Source organism: Salvelinus namaycush, chromosome 33 (assembly GCF_016432855.1).
Source record: "Salvelinus namaycush isolate Seneca chromosome 33, SaNama_1.0, whole genome shotgun sequence".
NCBI classification, from domain to species: domain Eukaryota; kingdom Metazoa; phylum Chordata; class Actinopteri; order Salmoniformes; family Salmonidae; genus Salvelinus; species Salvelinus namaycush.
The window spans coordinates 14655485-14674083 of NC_052339.1; the positions used below are offsets into that span (position 1 = coordinate 14655485).

General features: G+C 43.9%; 1 protein-coding gene across 2 annotated transcripts in view; it reads left to right on the plus strand.

Moving 5' to 3' along the window:
- Positions 1–18599, plus strand: part of LOC120028139 (NEDD4-like E3 ubiquitin-protein ligase WWP1) — a 56329-nt gene that overhangs the window by 13114 nt on the left and 24616 nt on the right. The window contains exons 2-6 of one of the 2 annotated variants that reach the window (XM_038973340.1): positions 4975–5034; positions 8433–8662; positions 17789–17913; positions 18249–18389; positions 18532–18595. In XM_038973340.1, coding sequence (XP_038829268.1) covers positions 8454–8662; positions 17789–17913; positions 18249–18389; positions 18532–18595 — 539 coding nt within the window. In that variant the 5' untranslated portion in view covers positions 4975–5034; positions 8433–8453. Of the gene's footprint in view, positions 1–4974; positions 5035–8432; positions 8663–17788; positions 17914–18248; positions 18390–18528; positions 18596–18599 lie in introns of both variants that reach the window. The other variant, XM_038973339.1, reaches the window with a different exon arrangement.

The following is an 18599-nucleotide window of genomic DNA, read 5'->3' on the forward strand; positions in this document are numbered from 1 at the left end:
GTCCTTTGGGTGTTGCTCTGCTCTGAATTTAGAGTTGAATAAAATAAAAAAAAATAAAAAATGACGACTTGGTTGACATGTTTCTCAAAGTAAATGCCAAGTTAGGTGACGTAAGGGACCCCCCCCCCCCTCTCAAAACACCCCAATTGAAACATAATTATTTCTTTAGGCCTACTCATCTGTAATTTTTACAATTTATGAAATCATTTAGGTTACTACAATTAGGCCTCCTTTATCGATTTCAGCCAAATTATGGAAACTGCTGCATATTCTACGTTTCAGTTGATTCCATTTTTATGACCAAATTCTGCGATTCAGTCTGCATTTTCTGCATCGCGGAAATCATAGGGCCCTAGAACAAGGTGGAATCCTTTTACACAGGCCCCGCCGCATGTGGCAGGGCCATTACGGATTACAAAGGAAGACCCAGCCGTGATCTGCCCAACAATGCCGCTACCAGACTAACTCAATGCATTTTATGCACACCTCGACAAAAACATTGCCGTGCGTGAGGGCTCCCACTAACCGAGGACTGGCTGATCTCGCTCTCTGAGGCCGATGTAAGATTTTTTTTAACCTTTGTCAACAATTGCAAGGTCGCGTGGCCGGACGGTATTCTAGAGCGTGTTCCTAGAGCATGCACTGGACAACAGTCATGTTCACAGTAATTTTCAAACTCTCTTTGTCCCGGTCTGTAATCCCCACATGTCCCAAGCTGACCACCAATCAGTCCTGTTCCCAACAACTCAAAGGCAACATGCCACAATGACTACTGCCCTGTAGCACTCACCTGTAAGCATGAAGTGCTTTGAAAGGCTGCTTATGGCACACATCTATCATCCTAGACCCACTCCAATTTGCATACTACCCCAACAGATCAATAGATGACGCAATCTCAATTGCACTCCACACTGCCCTCATCCACCTAGATAAGAGGAATACCTATGTGAGAATGCTGTTAATTGACTACAGACCAGCGTTCAACACCATAGTCCCCTTCAAACTCATCACTAAACTTAGGACCCTGGGACTGAACACCTCCGTCTGCAACTGGATCCTAGACTTCCTTACGTGCCGACCCCAGGTGGTGAGGGTAGGTAACATCAGCACAGTAACGCTGACCCTCAACACGGGGGCCCCACAGGGCTGTGTACTTAGTCCCCTCCCGTACTCCCTGTTCACCCATGACTGTGTGGCTATGCACGACTCCAACACCAAGTTAGCGAATGACAGCTGCACCATTGAGCATCTTAACTGGCTGCATCATTGCTTGGTATGGCAACTGCACCTCCTTTGATCACATGACGCTAAAGAGGGTGGTCCGGACAGCCCATTACATCACTGGGGCTGAGCTCCCTGCCATCCAGAACCACTATATCAGGTGGTGTGAAAGGAAGGCCTGGAAAATGCAGTATGTCAACACATTTCATCTGCATGGGTCTCCTGTTCTGTCCAAATTTGCTCTATCTGCTTTACAATGCCAGCACAAAGGTCCAGTTTGTCTCCATCTTTGAAACGTGATATGTAGGCTAGAAAGAGGAAGAAAGGAATAATCAAGCCACTGACTGTCACCCTCAAACATTGATACATTTCTTGTGGACAGACGCACGTAACATAAATGGTAGTGGTCGACAGACTTAGGGCTGCGATGACTAACGAGGAACTTTATTCCGGTACGCTGTTGATCTTTCGTCACTAGCAATATGGTTTCCATCCAATTGGTGACAGATTTTATGTTTTCATCAAACGGACTTATAGCGGCTGAAAGGGTGTGTGATGACATAGTGATGGGGGGGAATCAATAGTTCAATATCGGGATATTATTACCAACTATATATCGTATCACTTTTGTCAATATCGTAATATAATTTTTTTGCCTGTTGGCTGTACCTGCACCAAAACTTTTGTATATTTCCTTCATAGCTTGTTCTCCAGCTTTTTATATAGGGAGCCAATTAAATTTCAGGACTTATTTGCATGACCGATCAACTCGTTTTCTCATGGCTCTCGTCCCTCTGCAGCAGACTTATGGTGAGCAATATGTTTGAAACATCAAATCGCAATAAAATCACAGTATCAAATTGCAATATATATGGTATCGGCTCGTAAGTAGCGTGATGGGATGGTGAGGTCCCTGGCAAGTGTACCTGCCCTATTAGTGCTCATTAAAAAATGTACGGTTAAATTCCCATGTACCAAATAAAAATAAGTTCAATGGGGTTAAACTATTTTGATGGTTTTGTCACAACTGTTTATAGAGCAAATTTGCCCATTCTGGTCTTGGCACATGCCCCTCCCCCCAAAAAAGAAACCGTTTTCCACAGGATCCCCAAAATGCTAGGGCTGGCTCTGACTGCATGTGTGGGTATGGATGTCAGCACGGAGACCTGCAATCCATGTTATATATAATAGTAGTTATATAAATATTTGCCCATAAAGGCGCTTCCACCCATTCTTGCATAATTAATTTTGCAAACACAAATATCCCACCATGGCAAACTTTTTAAAATTATTATTATTTTTTTTTTTCAAACATCAGTTAATTGCTGAGTAAATTATTTGTCATTTAATTTTTGCGGACCTCACGGTGAAGCCAATGCCTGTGCCAGGAGTTTCTCCCGGTCTTTCTCTATTGGCTAACTAAGGCCAAGTTTTCTGCGTTAGTCCACCAGACTCTGCGCATTTGGGGGGGGGGGTGGGGGGGACAGTGTCTGGGAGTGAGATTACCTGTGCTCTTGCCCTCCAACCCCAGACAGACTTCCAGGGCTGAGGGGATTATAAACTACTCCCTGGCCTGTCTGGCTGGCAGTATCCCTTTTTCATTAGTCAACCTTCTTAATTAGAGACTGATGGCAGCTTACTGTTGGTCTCTGCTCTGCCCCAGTCCTATGTCTGTCACTCTACTCCTAGTCTGTGTCTCTCTCTACTCCTAGTCAGGTCAGAGTACTCTTGATGAGATATTGCTATAGGTGTCTGTGCTGTCAGATTAAGCAGAACATCACGCTTTCTTTCTACGGAGGAAAAAAATGAAACTTCCTTTGCAATCTGCACATTTAGGATGGACAGCTATGATGCTTTAAAAACATTTTTTTTTAATGCAGCCTGTTCATTCAGCTCCAGACCGACTGAGCACTTCTGTCTTTGAGGCACGACATCACTGTAATGGCCATGACATTTTTGCTGACCGTAATTGGCCAGCCAAATGACCGCGGTCACCTTAATAGCTGTTTTGACGCACATTTTCTCCTCCCCTTCTGACGGCATGTGCTGCCATAGAAATATAATGAATATAATTGGCTTCTCCGTTTAAGTTAATGATGGCGTAATGTGTTTACTGGCGGACATTGTGAGTGTACCCATGGGAGCAAAGCAGGGAGTAAATGTCTTAAGTGTTTTTTTTTTGTGGTTTTCTTTGCGGTTATTTCACTTTTCATGACGGTCTTCATCCATAACCGTCGGTTATACAGTAATTGTGCCAGCCCTAGATGTCGCGCTGGTTCACCTTTTGAGGTTATGCCAGGTATCTGTTCTCCTGTCATGTCGCTGTTATAGCTGGAGGCGTAATGAGCAGAGTGGTGCTGCGAGTCGCTTGGTTGTTCGGTCAGCTGGTCAGAGGTTGTTAATCTCAGACATTGGTTGGTTTCCATGCCAGACTCACTCCGTAATGCTGTGTCATTGGTTCTGATGCCAACATCCCCACTCTCCCCTGTACTTCCCTTCCCACATCCTCCCCTACTCTCCTATCAGCCTCTGGTTGGGCTGCTCTGTGTCTCCAGACGGAGGGGATCAGGGAGAGGTTTTATCTTGCCTGCCTGCCGGTAGTCTCTGTGCCACTCGGCTGAGCTGGAGCTAATGCAAGGCAGACGCATACCGTCCGTCCCCCTATGCCAGCCAGACGGGTACAGGAGAGCAGTGGAGTTAGGTGTGAAGGAGAGGACAGGAGATAAAAGGTGAGCAAAGGACTGAGAGAAGTGTTTTGCAGAGGAGAGGATTGATAGAAGTGCCACGTAGAAGTGAGAAAGGGGACGAGTGCAGTGTGTTGGAGTAGGGTGAAGTGCCCTTCAAGGTCTTCTGGATTCTGCACCCTCTCTAATGACTTCTGCTGTGTTCCTTGAGATGTTTGGATGAGGATGAAGCCCCGGGGCATCTATATCAAGCATCTCACAGTAGGAGTGCTGATCTCGGATTAGTTTGGGCCTGAAGATCATAATACATAGCCTATTGATTATATGGAAAGGCGGGACCTGATCCCCCTGGTCTAAAGACAATGGAGGCTTTCTCCTGTCCTGATGAACAGCACTTCACCCTTGGTCAGCTGGGAGTCCTCTGGCTCCACTCATCTCAGCCTTTAATGCTCTGAGATGATGGCCTTGCTTGCCCTGTTTACTCATGAGTGTATGTTACACTGAGGCAGTCTGAGACAATTTGTGTGCATATCTGCATTTTAATAATGGTTTGTGGCTGTTTTCATGTCCCTTTGCTTTGCCAGTGTGTAACATGATTTTACTGTGTTTTTTTGTTTGTGTAGAAATATCACATGGCTATGTTTGTCTGTGTGGTGTTATGCCCTCAGAATTGAGTGGTGGTGGCGTATGTATGCTGACAATGGATAATTTTCTTAGCCTGCTCTCTCTCTCGCCTCCATCTGCACAGTTATCAGTTTGGAGCTCCCTGGGTCTGTGGCTCTCAGCTTCTAAGTACACGACTCCTAGCACCCCATCTGTGTTTGGACAGGAAGGGAAGGGATCTTGTGGTAGCCGTTTTATCTTGGCAGTTTAAGGACATTCATGTTGTCACTCCTCTTCACCAAACAAACCTTACATCAGCACTTTGTTCAGATAAAGAAAGTTCCCCCTTTTTTTATTTTCCCTGTGACTGGTTCTGTTAGGTTAAAGCCTTCTTTGCACAACCCAGATCAGTGTTAATATAACAGCTGACAGTGCATGACTAACTTCTCCCGGTCTCCTGTTACAGGGCAATCATGGGCCACGGAGTCGGCTGAGGATCCGGAGGGTTCTGCAAAACGCACCAATCGTGAGTAGGGATGTATATTTGCCATTCTAGTACTTTTTTCCCCCCCTGGATGTGAGCTCGAGCTAATGTTAGCCAAGGATACGAAAGGTACTGTGCCTTCCGAAAGTACCCACACCCCTTGACTTTTTCCACATTTTGTTACAAAAGTGGGATTAAAATGGATTTAATTGTCATTTTTTGACAACTCAAAATACTCTGTCAAAGTGGAAGAAACATTACAACATTTGTATAAAAAAAAATATGAAAGTTAAAAATATATATTTTATTAGATAAGTATTCAACTCCCCCCGAGTCGATACATTTTAGAATCACCGTTGCCAGCGATTACAGCTGTGAGTCTTTCTGGCTAAGTCTTTAAGAGCTTTGCGCACTTGGATTGTACAATATTTGCACATTATTCTTTAAAAAATTCTTCAAGCTCTGTCAAGTTGGTTGTTGATTATTGCTAGACAGCCATTTTCAAGTCTGGCCATAGATTTTCAAGCTGAATTTAAGTCAAATCTGTGACTAGGCCACTCAGTAACATTTCAATGTCGTCTTGGTAAGCAACTCCAGTGTATATTTGGCCTTGTGTTTTAGGTTATTGTCCTGCTGAAAGGTTAATTTGTCTCCCAGTGTCTGTTGGAAAGCAGACGAAACAAGGTTTTCCTCAAGGATTTTGCCTGTGCTTTGCGCTTTTTATCCTCCCCCAAAAATTCCTTGCCGATGACAGTCATACCTATAACCAATGTTCCCTCAAATTGTTCAAGAGGTAATTTCTGGTCTGCCGAGCGCAAGCTTGAACGTTGTAAAAATCCGGTGCAATTCTTCCAGCGCACGTTTATTGTGAACAGAGGCTGTACCCTCTTTTTAAGTTAGCCACAGTATCCTACTTGGACACTGTTAAAACTATTTGATCGTAATGTAGGCCTAGCCGATTGGCCTACCCGTCAAAAACAATGAAGAAAATGAATCCCGTAACATTTTAACACGTTAAAGTAGCTGTTCTATCATTCAGCCTACAATACATTCCGTGAGATTTAAAAAAACAACAAATCATGCAGGGCATGACATTAACCTGTTTTTATCCACTTGTCCTTTAGACAAGGTGACTGAAAGTGTTTGATGCTAGAAACCACTTATTCCCATACCATTATTACAGAGAATCTGACAGATTATGCCACCCAGCATCCGAAGTGTAATTAGTAACTTCAACTTTAAAATAAAAAAAAACATCTACAAATAGGTGCCCTTCGTTGCAAGGCATTGGAAAACCTCTGGTCTTTGTGGTTGAATCTGTTTGAAATTCACTGCTTGACTGAGGGACCTTACAGATAATTGTGTGTGTGGGGTACAGAGATGAGGTGGTCAATCAAAAATCATGTTAAACATTATTATTGCAACTTATCATGTTACTTGTTAAGCACAATTTTACTCCTGAACTTATTTAGGCTTGCATAACAAAATGGTTGAATACTTATTGACTGAAGACATTTCAGCTTCTCATTTTGAAAACATAATTCCACTTTGACATTATTGGGTATTTTTGTGTGTGTGGTAAGCCAGTGACAACCTCAATTTTAATATAATTTTTTGTATTGTTCCGCGGGTTGCCATTTCTATCAAATGTCTCACGGATCAACTCTGTATATCAGCGCAGTCATCAACCGATGTCCCCCTTATGATTAAATTGGCCAAAGATTTGGCTAATATAACTTCATTTTTTTGCTGTGGTGTCATTCTTGGTATCGTGATACTCGGTATGGAAGTCAAAAGTTATTGCAGGGCAAGTCATTAATGGATAAGGAGTTCAATGTCCGAATACATTTCATTGTATTGTAATTGGAAGCACATATTCGTGCATTCGGAAAGTATTCAGACCCCTTGAATTGTCCACATTTTATGTTACAGCCTTATTCTAAAATTGATGAGGGGGGAAAAAACTATTTAATCAATCTATACACAATACCCCATAATGACAAGGCACATTTCTTTTTTTAATGTTTGCAAATGTATTAAATATAAAACATAAGTATTCAGACCCTTTACTCAGTACTTTGAAGCACCTTTGGCAGATATTACAGCCTCAAGTCTTCTTGGGTATGATGCTACAAGCTTGGCAGACCTGTATTTGGGGAGTTTCTCCCATTCTTCTCTGCAGATCCTCTCAAGCTCTGTCAGGTTGGATGGGGACCGTCACTGCAAAGCTGTTTTCAGGCCTCTCCAGAGATGTTCGAGTCCGGGCTCTGGCTGGGCCACTCAAGGACATTAAGAGACTGGTCCCGAAGCCAGTCCTGCGTTGTCTTGTCTATGTGCTTAGGGTCGTTGTCCTGTTGGAAGCTGAACCTCCGCCTGAGGTCCTGAGCAGGTTTTCATCAAGGATCTCTCTGATCTCTTTGCTCTGTTCATCTTTGCCTCGATCTTTAGCAGTCTCCCAGTCCCTGCTGCTGAAAAACATCCCCACAGCATGATGCTGCCACCATCATGCGGTGACCCATAGGGATGGTGCCAGGTTTCCTCCAGACTTGACATTCAGGCCAAAGAGTTAAATCGTGGTTTCGTCAGACCAGAGAATCTTGTTTCGGAAGACAGCCCGCTTGGAGTTATGTGGCTTCCGTCTGGCCACTACTGTAAATGCCAGATTGGTGGAATGATGCAGAGATGGTTGTCCTTCTGGAAGGTTCTCCCACTTTCACAGATGATCTCTGGAGCTCTGTCAGTGACCATCGGGTTCTTGGTCACCTCCCTGACCAAGGCCCTTCTCCCCTGATTGCTTAGTTTGGCCAGGCGGCCAGCTCTAGGAAGAGTCTTGGTGGTTCCAAACTTCTCCCGTTTAAGAATGATGAGGCCGCTGTGTTCCCGGGGACCTTCAATGCTGCCGAATTGTTTTTGGTACACTTCCCCAGATATGTGCCTCGACACAATCCTGTCTCGGAGCTCTACGGACAAGTTCTTCCACCTCATGGCTTGGCTTTTGCTCTGACATGCAGTGGCACCTTATCTAGCGGTGTGTGCCATTCCAAATCAGGTCCAATCAATTGAGTTTACCACAGGTGGACTCCAATCAAGTTGTAGAAACATCTCAAGGATGATCAATGGAAACAGGATGCACCTGAGCTCAATTTCGAGTCTCATAGCAAAGGGTTTGAATACTTATGTAAATAAGGTATTCTGTTATGTTCAATTTTGCAAAAATGTCTAAACCTATTTCTCATTGTCATTATGGGGTATTGTGTGTAGATTGAAGAGAAATGTTTTATTTAATCCATTTTAGAATAAGCCTGTAACGTAACAAAGGGGATAAAGTCAAGGGGTCTGAATACTTTCCGAAGGCACTGTATATCACATCGTTTTAGATTGCTGGTGACTTTTCTTAAGGTTGTCCTCGTTTTGACCACCTTTGTTTTGTGTATCTTCAGGCTTCCACTGCGGTGTATGACATGGCCACGGCCTCTTCCAGAACGGAGTGTAGCTATAACCACGGACCGACGTCGCAGCTACATGCCGTCGTTGCCTGTGCCAAACTCAAGCGGAAGAAGAGCTTGTTTGGGACGTCCATCTATGTGGAGGTGACAGCGGAAGGGGAGTCGCGCCGCACGGCAAAGTCCCACAGCTCCTCCAACCCCAAGTGGGATGAGCGGCTCACTCTGTAAGGAACCCTACCTTCTGTGTGTGTGTTCGTAATGTGTGTCATGAGTAGCCCATTTAATTCGCTCACCACCTTAATCACTTACTGTGGTCTGTTTGGTATGCTCGAGCAACGTTGTATTCCTTTCTGAATCAAGTCCCACTCTTTTTAGAGTTAGACCAATGGTGGTGTGTTAATTCGGAATGAATCGTTTTCTGTAGTGCTTCTTCAATCTAACCTGTTCTGTACTGGAATAGGAAGACTAGAGGGAGAAGGAATCTAGACAATTTTTGTTGTTGCAGGAACCAGGTTACTTATGAGATGCCTGAGCATTTATGGTAAAACACAAAGATTAGTTTTCTCAAAGGTCTTATTTATCTGTGGGAATCTGGGGGTGGTGCTGAGATGGGAACAGTGTGGATTCATTGGAACACATAGTGGGCTTGTGGGAGAGCTGACTAACGACTAAAAGTCTGAATATCTCTAATACTTAGTCATCCAATCTGGGCAGATGGCCTACAGCACAAGGAAATGACGATGATTGAAAAACCAAAGCAGACATACTGTATCTTTCCTCTGAACACTCTGTTCCCAAAAAGAGCCTGTTGGCTTTATTGTTTTATTTCCCTTGTTGGTGCGGAGGTTTGAACTGTGCTGAAAAGACCCTTCTGTATCTGTTCAGTTGCAACTCTAGCAGAGCTGCCTGTAACCTAGCAGCTTTTATGGTTCTCTGGCTTTAATGAGTCAAAGCCAAATGTCAGGCTGTGTTCCAAATGACACCTTATCCCGTATGAATAGTGCACTAGTTTTGACCAGAGCCCTATGGGCCTGCTCAAAAGTTTTGCACTAAGGCAAAAGGGTGCCATATCAAACTTGCTCTCAGAAACTCATTAACCAGGACACTAATTGCCTTGATGGGGTAATTATCTCAGACAACCTCCAGGGCTCTGTTTGTTTGGTTTGTTTTTGTGTATGCTACATGTTATAGGAGTAGCTAGCTGTCTGAAGCTCAGCTGTGGCCTGCAAGTCATAGTCGACTGGTTCTAAAACCAGCTCTATTATGGTGGCATCTGGTACATTCTAATGCTAGATCGTATTTTCAACCAGCAACTGTCAGGAAATAACACTGATACCTTTAAGTGTTGGTTTCATCAGCTGTTGTACGGTATATGAAACACAGGACAAAAATAATTGATTGCAAAGGGCCTTTAAAGCATACTGTAATAGTCTCCTGGCTTAATTTAACAGCAGGTAAGGAGCCAAATGAAAAGCTCTCTTAACGATGCAATTCGATAGGCTACTGACGAGTCACTCAATTTAATGTCTTGCAAGTCCTTATGGACTTCATATCGAAAATACAAACGGGATCTTTAGTTTACTTGTCCTGAATTGATACCATGGAGATATAACTACGTTGTATGATTTATGAATGGTAAGGATTTATGAGGGGCTTTATTCAGTCATTTCGACACCCTAAAAAAAAAAAAAAAATGTCCAGCTTGCTGTTCGTCAATCAAAGCACAGTCGGTCTATGCGCCACCACTCCGTGGCCGCCTATGAAACACACCATGGTCCAACGTGGCCCGGTCGAGCCATTTGGCCAAAAATCTACTGGTCCGAACAGAATTTTTGCTGGCCCTGGCATGGTGTAGTTCTTAAATGCATTGGGGTCATGCAGGGCCTATAGGTTTGTATGCTTTCGCTCTGCTAACATATGGAATTGTTTTAAGATGGTCGTACCATGGACCATTTAGCTATTTGAAATAGAATTTTAGGACCCCTGTTGGTAATTTTTATTCTATTTTTTAAGTGTGTGTGTGGGTGGACACCCCTTCAAATTCGGCTATTTCAGCCACACACGTTGCTGACATGTGTATATAATTGAGCACACAGTCATGCAGTCTCCATGTACAAACATTGGCAGTAGAATGGCCTTACTGAGCTCAGTAACTTTCAACATGGCACAGTCTTAGTATCCTACCTTTCCAACAAGTCAGTTTGTCAAATTTCTCCCCTGCTAGAGCTATCCCGGTCAACTGTAAGTGCTGTTATTGTGAAGTGGCAATGTCTAGGAGCAACGATGGCCACACAAGCTCACAAAACAGCACCGCTGAAGTGCGTAGTGCGTAAAAATCATCCGCCCTCGGTTGCATCACTCATTACCAAGTTTCAAACTGCCTCTGGTTGAAACGTCAGCACAAGAACTGTTCGTTGGGAGCTTCACGAACATTTATTTTGCTGACATTTCTTCCAGAGGCAGTTTGAAACTTGGTAGTGAGTGTTGCAACCGAGGGCAGATTATTTTTAAGTGCTTCAGCACTCGGCGGTGCCGTTCTGTGAGCTTGTGACCTAACACTTTGCGGCTGAGCCATTGTTGCTCCTTGACGTTTCCACTTAACAATAACAGCACAAGGTAAGATCACCATGCACAATGCCAAGCATCGGCTGGAGTGGTGTAAGCTTGCCGCCATTGGACTTCTCTGGAGTGATGAATCACGCTTCACCATCTGGCAGTCCGACGGCCGAATATGGGTTTGGCGGATACCAGGAGAACGCTACCTGCCCGAATACATAGTGCCAACTGTAAAGTTTGGTGTAGGAGGAGTAATGGTCTGGGGCTGGTTTGGGCCAGGCCCCTTAATTCCAGTGAAGGGAAATTGTAACGCTACATCACACGATGACATTCTAGAAGATTCTGTGCTTCCAACTTTGTGGCAACAGTTTGGGGCTAGGCCCTTTCCTGTTTCAGCATGACAATGCCCCCGTCCACAAAGCGAGGTACGTCCAGAAATGGTTTGTCGAGATCAGTGTGGAAGAACTTGACTGGTGCCCAACCTCACTAATGCGATTGCTGGGGGGACTTGCTTCCATTCAGGCACAATGTTCCAACATCTAGTGGAAAGCCTTCCCAGAAGAGTGGAGGCTGTTATAGCAGCAAATGGGGGACCAACTCTATATTAATGCCCATGATTTTGGATTGAGATGTTCGACGAGCAGGTGCCCACATACTTTTGGTAGTGTATGTATACTTTAACATTGCAAGTCATTACTCTATTCTTTGTTGTATTAATTGCGTTCCTTTTTGTTTCTAAATTAGTATGTGATTTGAGAATAGGACGCTGCCCCTGTAAGACAGACGTCAATATCTCTTTTTGGAACATTGCTATAGTCGGCTAGACAAGAGGAATGCTAGGCTTGCCATGTCCTTGATTTTCCCGCAAAATTGGGCAACTTGTTGTAAACAATGTTGCGGGTGAAAATGTATTGGTTGCAGGTTTTTGGCCTACTTCTAAGTTGCACGGTGAACGTGGCCATGGCATTTCTCTTTAAAAATCTATATTTCACCATCAGGTAGTGAGTGCAGGAGTGTTTGTTGAGAGTGCTGCAGCCGGCAGCTGAGTCCACTTTTGGCTGAGTCACGTGAGAGGAGACAGAGCAGACAGGACTTTTTACCAGTTGTACAATGTCATTATGGAGACAATTACTTTCCAACCCTTTTTCCATGAAACATATTAACACGCTGGAACTGATGCGCATCAAGAAATAACGGTGACGTTGTACAGAAACTACTAGTGGTGCACTAGAGCACATTAGAAAAAGTTGCTTGGAGGTGGTTCAAATGGTACTTTAATGTCTACTTTGCTCATGGAAAGCCACATCAAGCGACGTGTTTTACACGTGCTCAGAACTCCTTTGCGTGCTCCTGTTATAGGGAAAATGTTATGGGGGGGGATTCCTCAGTGGAAAATGCCATTAAATGTGGCCAATAATACATTTTCATCTGTTGGCCATCCAAGTATCCTATTAAATGAAATGCCATTGTAGCCTACCATTTGATAAATATGTTAAAATGGCAATATCACTGGAGTCATCGCAAATCAACTTGTGCCACTTGTGTAGCCTAACTGGAGCTGCTAAACAGATTTAATAAATAGCCTATAACTATATTATGCATATTAATGGACATGTTTAGTTAATTAAATTAGATTGATGTTAAGTCAGTCAGAATAGGCTACAGAACAAGAAACACTGGCTGTTGACAAACATTCAGTTCATATTATTTGATTCAGTGATTTGTAATTACAACCCCATCCTCTGTAGCCTATTCCAGCAGGATATTGGGCAACACAATCACTTCTTACTTAGAAATCGCCTCACTATTCATGTTGAATGAATTAGTTTGTCAATTTGAACTAAGCAAGCTGCTAAATCGTTTAGCCTACGCGACATGTAGGCAATCTGAAATTAGATGTAGGTCTATCAGGGGCAATAGGCTACCTGCGTCTAGCTAAGAAAACCATGGCAAAGTTGAATTGCAGTCATTTTAGTCTGTAATCCAACATTTCCCCAGCTCTGTCATCAGGACCCCAAGGTGTGCACGTTTTAGTGTTTTGTCTTAATTTGAAATCCGCTTTGTAGTGTTAAGACAAAAACCAAAACGTGAACCCCTTGGGGTACTGAGGACTGAGTTTGGGAAACCCTGCTGTAGCCTATGACAATAGAGCCCCACAGTGGAGATAAAAACCTAGCGGTCAAACACGGAAATAGTTACATTCATTTTTCCTGTAGGGGATTTTAAAAACACTTAAAACAAGGGTTGTGTTTTGTGTAGGATTACCCTGGCGGGATGTTTTGATAACTTGTCCGAGAGATTTACATAATTGACTTTTATCAATATTTTTGACTCTCCTCTGATTCGAAAATGCTAATTGGTGTCAAAGTAGACATCACGCTAGACTACAATTTCCTGCAAGCTCCTGCACATCTCTAGCTGGCACCTTTGCTAACATGTAAATGTAAATACATTTTGCCAATTTATTAATTACTACATTTAGCTAACATTTGATAGTTCATCTGAGATTTTTTTAATTGTTTAAAATAAAACTTTTTACTCATTTGTTTCATCGCTGCAACTCCCGTACAGACTCGGGAGAGGCGAAGGTCGAGAGCCATGCGTCCTCAAACACAACCCAACCAAGCTGCACTGCTTCTTGACACAATGCCCGCTTAACCCAGAAGCCAGCCTCCAATGTGTCAGAGGAAACACTGTACGCCTGGTGTCAGTGTGCATTGCGCCCGGCCCGTCACAGGAGTTGCTAGAGCGCGATGGGACAAGGAAATCCCTGCCGGCCAAACCCTCCCCTAACCCGGACGACGCTGGGCCAATTGTGCTCCGCCCCATGGGGCTCCCGGTCGCGGCCGGCTGGACTCGAAACCAGGATCTCTAGTGGCACAACTAGCTGTGCAGTGCCTTAGACCACTGCGCCACTCGGGAGGCCAATCCAAAGATTCTTACCTTTGCCTTGATTCGGTAGTCTCGTCCAGATCCTCATTGCATTTGTATTCCTTTATGATAGCCACATTAGCAGCTAATTAGCATTTCATTTGTTGGGGTAAATACAGGCGAACATATTGATTTAAAGTCACCTTGTCTAAGAGGGAGTACTCATACTGTTGTGCTCTGACTTGTAATTTCTATATTCTCACAAATGGTCCGTTTTTACAATGGTTTGTCGTCTTAATATCTGGCACATAGTAACGGCACAATTGCCAGAAAATAGTGTACTTTTTTTTTTTTTTTTTTTTTTTTAAGCTGGTCCAAGTATTTATTCCACAGAGATTGAGATCCTCTGTCCAACTTTCATCACTCAAATTCTCCTGTTGGATTTATCTGTAGTTTATTAAGTTTGCAGACGTCACAACAGTAGTAGGCCTGATTACAAACAATGATGAGATGGCCTACAGGAAGGAGGTGAGGACCCTGGGAGTGTGGTGCCAGGAAAATAACCTCTCACTCAAAGTCAGGAAACAGCAGAGGGAGCACACCCCCATACACATCAACGGGGCCTCAGGGGGAAGGTGAAAAGCTTCAAGTTCCTCGGCGTACACATCACTGACGAACTGAAATGGTCTACCCAAACAGACAGTGTGGTGAAGAACCTCAAGAGGCTGAAGAAATTTGTCTTGGCCCCTAAAACCCTCAGTTTTACAGATGTACAATTGAGCGCATCCTGTCAGGATGTATCACCGCCTGGTATGGCAACTGCACCGCCCGCAACTGCAGGGCTCTCCAGAGGGTGGTTCGGTTCTTTCCAATGCATCACTGGGGGCAAACATCCCGCCCTCCAGGACACCTACAGCACCTGATGTCACAGGAAGGCCAAAAATAAGATCAAGGACCTCGACCACCTGAGCCACGGCCTGTTCACCCCGCTATCATCCAGAAGGCGAGGTCAGTACAGGTGCATCAAAGCTGGGACAGAGAAGCTGTTTTTCAGTCTCTATCTCAAGGCCATCAGACTGTTACATAGCCATCACTAGCCGGCTTCCACCCGGTTACTCAACCCTGCACCTTATAGGCTGCTGCCCCATATACATAGACTTGGATTCACTGGCCACTTTAATGGAACACTAGGCACTTTAATAATGTTTACATACTGCTTTACTCATCTCATATGTATATACTGTATTTTAGTCAATGCCACTCCGACATTGCTCAATCTAATACTTTTATATTTCTTAATTCCATTCTTTTACTTTTAGATATGTGTGATTTGTTAGATATTACTGCACTGTTGGAGCTAGGAACACAAGCATTTCACTACACCCACAATAACATCTGCTAAATATGTGTATGTGACCAATAACACTTTATTCGATTTTTATGCAGGAAACTGATTTATTTACAGTTTTATAAACCGGGTTTGAGCTCTGAATGCTCATTGGCTAAAACCTGGGGTATATCGGACTGTATACCACGGGTATGACAAACCTTTTACTGTTTTATTACGTTAGTAACCAGTTTTATAATAGCAATAAGGCATGTTGGGGGTGTGGTATATGGCCAATATACCACGGCTAACGGCTGTATCCAGGCATTCTTTCAACATTCGAATTCCTTTTACGTCTCGTCATGGCTCGCAAAAAATGTACGTATTGCTAGTATGTTCACTATTGAAGGTTTGGTTTTGCAAATCCCTTTCCCTAAAATAAATAAGCCTAGCGAGTAGATTGCTGGGTGCTACTTTTTGCTCAGGACAGCTCGCATGTGCTGTGTGAAATTATCAACTGATGTACTGCTCGAAGTTGTGACTCGTGGGACAGAACGTGGTGGTGCTTGAATGAACGGCCAATCCTATTGCTCAATGGTAGACGCGAGGTCTCCAATGGTAGTCTGTGACAGAGCAGGTAAATGTTGAACTGGAATGGAAAAAATGTGCTGAAAAGTTAATTGCTCTGTCGTGCCAGTGACTGACGAGATCCACTGGCCCCCTGGGCCGGTAATGTCGGACCATGCACAGGAAAATGAATAAATTAATGTGCCAGAAAACAATAGGCTAAGTGGATTTTGACTCGTTGCCACACTCCATGTAAAGAAATTCCGACGCAACCAACCCCAGCGCACACAACACACACCCATGTACCAAGTGGTGGGGCAGACTGTTAAACCAGGAGTGTTTCTCTTCATCGCCTGCTCTATCAATAGGTACTTTAAGTGGAAAAAGTACCTGGCTGAAAGTGAGTCTGTAGACAGCTGACACTAGTGCAAAACACTGCTGGTATATTGCACTGTATTTTCTGAATGCAGGGAGAGGGCCACCATTTGCATTGGGGTTAAACACACTTGGTTAGCTATCAGCTTTTCCATTTATCAAACAGCTTATAGAAGGATTTACTGAAGATGTGTCCCAAATGGCACTCTATTCCCTATATAGTGCACTACTTTTGACCTAAACGACTAGGCCAGGGGATGCCATTTGGGGCACAATCTGGATGTGTTTACTACCTTTGTCCTTTTTTTTTGTTTACTTCTGCCTCTGTACGCTTTCTGGTCGTCTCTGTTTTCTTAGCTCTCATTCTTGCACTCTCTCTAGGTTGCCTGTGTTTCTATAGACCAGGGTAGTTCTTTATTCTGCAGTCAGAGGCAGCCCTCGGTCTCTGAGGGGGAGGGGACCCGTGCCTGTGTGAGGAATACTAACCGGTCTGATCTGCAGAGAGGGAAGTCTGGAAGAGGGAGTGTGATCAAAAACAAGCGTTTGCCAAAGGCTCAAGAAATTGTAATTGTCAAGGGAAATGGCCAATGCGATAGTCATTGTATCATAGCATGGAGGTGCGATTTAAAATCAATGCCTAAACACAACTCTTTGAAGTCTTAACAGGGTAACGACAAGACGGACTCCTGAGTCTCCCTTCCCTTCAGATGTTGTGTATGCCACAGACAGACCGCTGAGACCTCTCCCTGTTAAAGCGTGTCCTGTGTATAGAGCTGATTGGATTAGAGCGCTGTCAGTGGCTGTGCCCAGACGACGGGAGACATGTTCAGATTGATGAGGGAGCCCTTCTAAGGATGGCTGAAAAACATGAATTACCATTATTATCAAATGCTGCATATCACCCCAGGTTGTGACACCTTGCTAGAAGTCACAAGATCCTTCCTATCTGGCTGGCTGTCTAGCTAGGTTTTCATCCAATTGGTGACAGGTTTTCAAGTGAATATTCAAAAATCTGGATAAAACATGTACATTTTCCCACCAGACATGTTTCCATCAAACTGATTTATTGGGATTAAAGTGTGTGTGTTGACGTAGTGCACATAAAAATAATGAATAACTAATTTTACAGACACAAAAAAATCCCGCCATGTCGAATGATTAAATTGTCTGTCGACATTTTATAAAGTTGTTCCGGCAGTCCCCGTTTCCTTAATCCTAGTTGTGACTTTTTTTGTGTCGGGTAATTAATCTGCATGAAATGGTTGGATGGAAACCTGGTTTTTGTCAGTCTGCCCATTGACTTCAGTGGAGCGACGTAAAGTCAGTGGGGTAACAGGCCCTACAGTTATTGCATTGAGTCATGGTGATATTGTGACTAATGTATGCTGTGCATCCTGAAAAGCATATCAGCACTGAATGTGCTGTAATAGTGCTGGTAGTTTGTTTCTATAGCAGAAGAATTGGATAAAGAAACCACCAGTTAGTTGGTGTAAGATACGATAAGAAAAACATGTTTGCTCCCAGGGGGAAATTGGCTTGGACGCACATTACGGCTTTATAAGAAATGAACACTGTTGTGTCCAGGTCACTTTCTGTGTGTGTGCGCGCTCGCGTGTGCATGCGGTATAGTTGATGTGTGACCGCTGTGTTGCAGAAATGTCAGGCCACACACGCAGGTGGACTTTAAGGTGTGGAGTCACCACACCCTGAAGGCTGATGCTCTGCTGGGGAAAGCCACTCTGGACCTCCTCCAGGCCTTGGAGCAGCATGACAGGAAATGTATGTAGTTGGCAGCCCGCCTCATCTCTTATTCCTCCCTCCTTTTTATGTTCTAACCTTGACAAGAACAATGTCAATAGGCAACAAGCTGAACAGGATATCAGCTCTGATATTATTTCCTCAAAGAATTTGTTCTTACTCTTCAGGATGAACTGCAGTATGCCTTTCTGCTGTTGGGCACAGTATTCCACAGTAAATGGTTTAGAAAGAATGCTGTTACAGTATTTGGGGCCCTACTTGAAAGTAACAGACATTTTCTCGCTAATGAGTGTTACTAATAGCTGTTTTCTCTTCCATCCTGTCTCTGCCATGTTATGTCTCCCCTCCCTCCTCAGTGGAGAACGTGAAGGAGGTGTTGAAGCTGGTGCTGGACAATAAGGGGGCTGTGGCTGCTACGGGAGAGCTGACTGTGTTCCTAGACGGTCTGACCGTCAACCAGGAACAACTGCTCAACGGCAACACTGCCACCTCTACCAGTGAGTACCGCTGTGTGTGTCTGTCTGTTTTAGTATGCGTGTGGCTTGTCATATCTTTGGCTTTATTTATAGTATGTATGCGTGTTTGTTTAGTTGTAGAATATTGTTTAGGATAACAGTGCCTTTGCCTCCCTTTCAGAAGTCCAGCAGAATGGCGATGCCATTCATGAAAATGGAGGGGACACTCCATCAAGGGCTCCCAACAGGTAA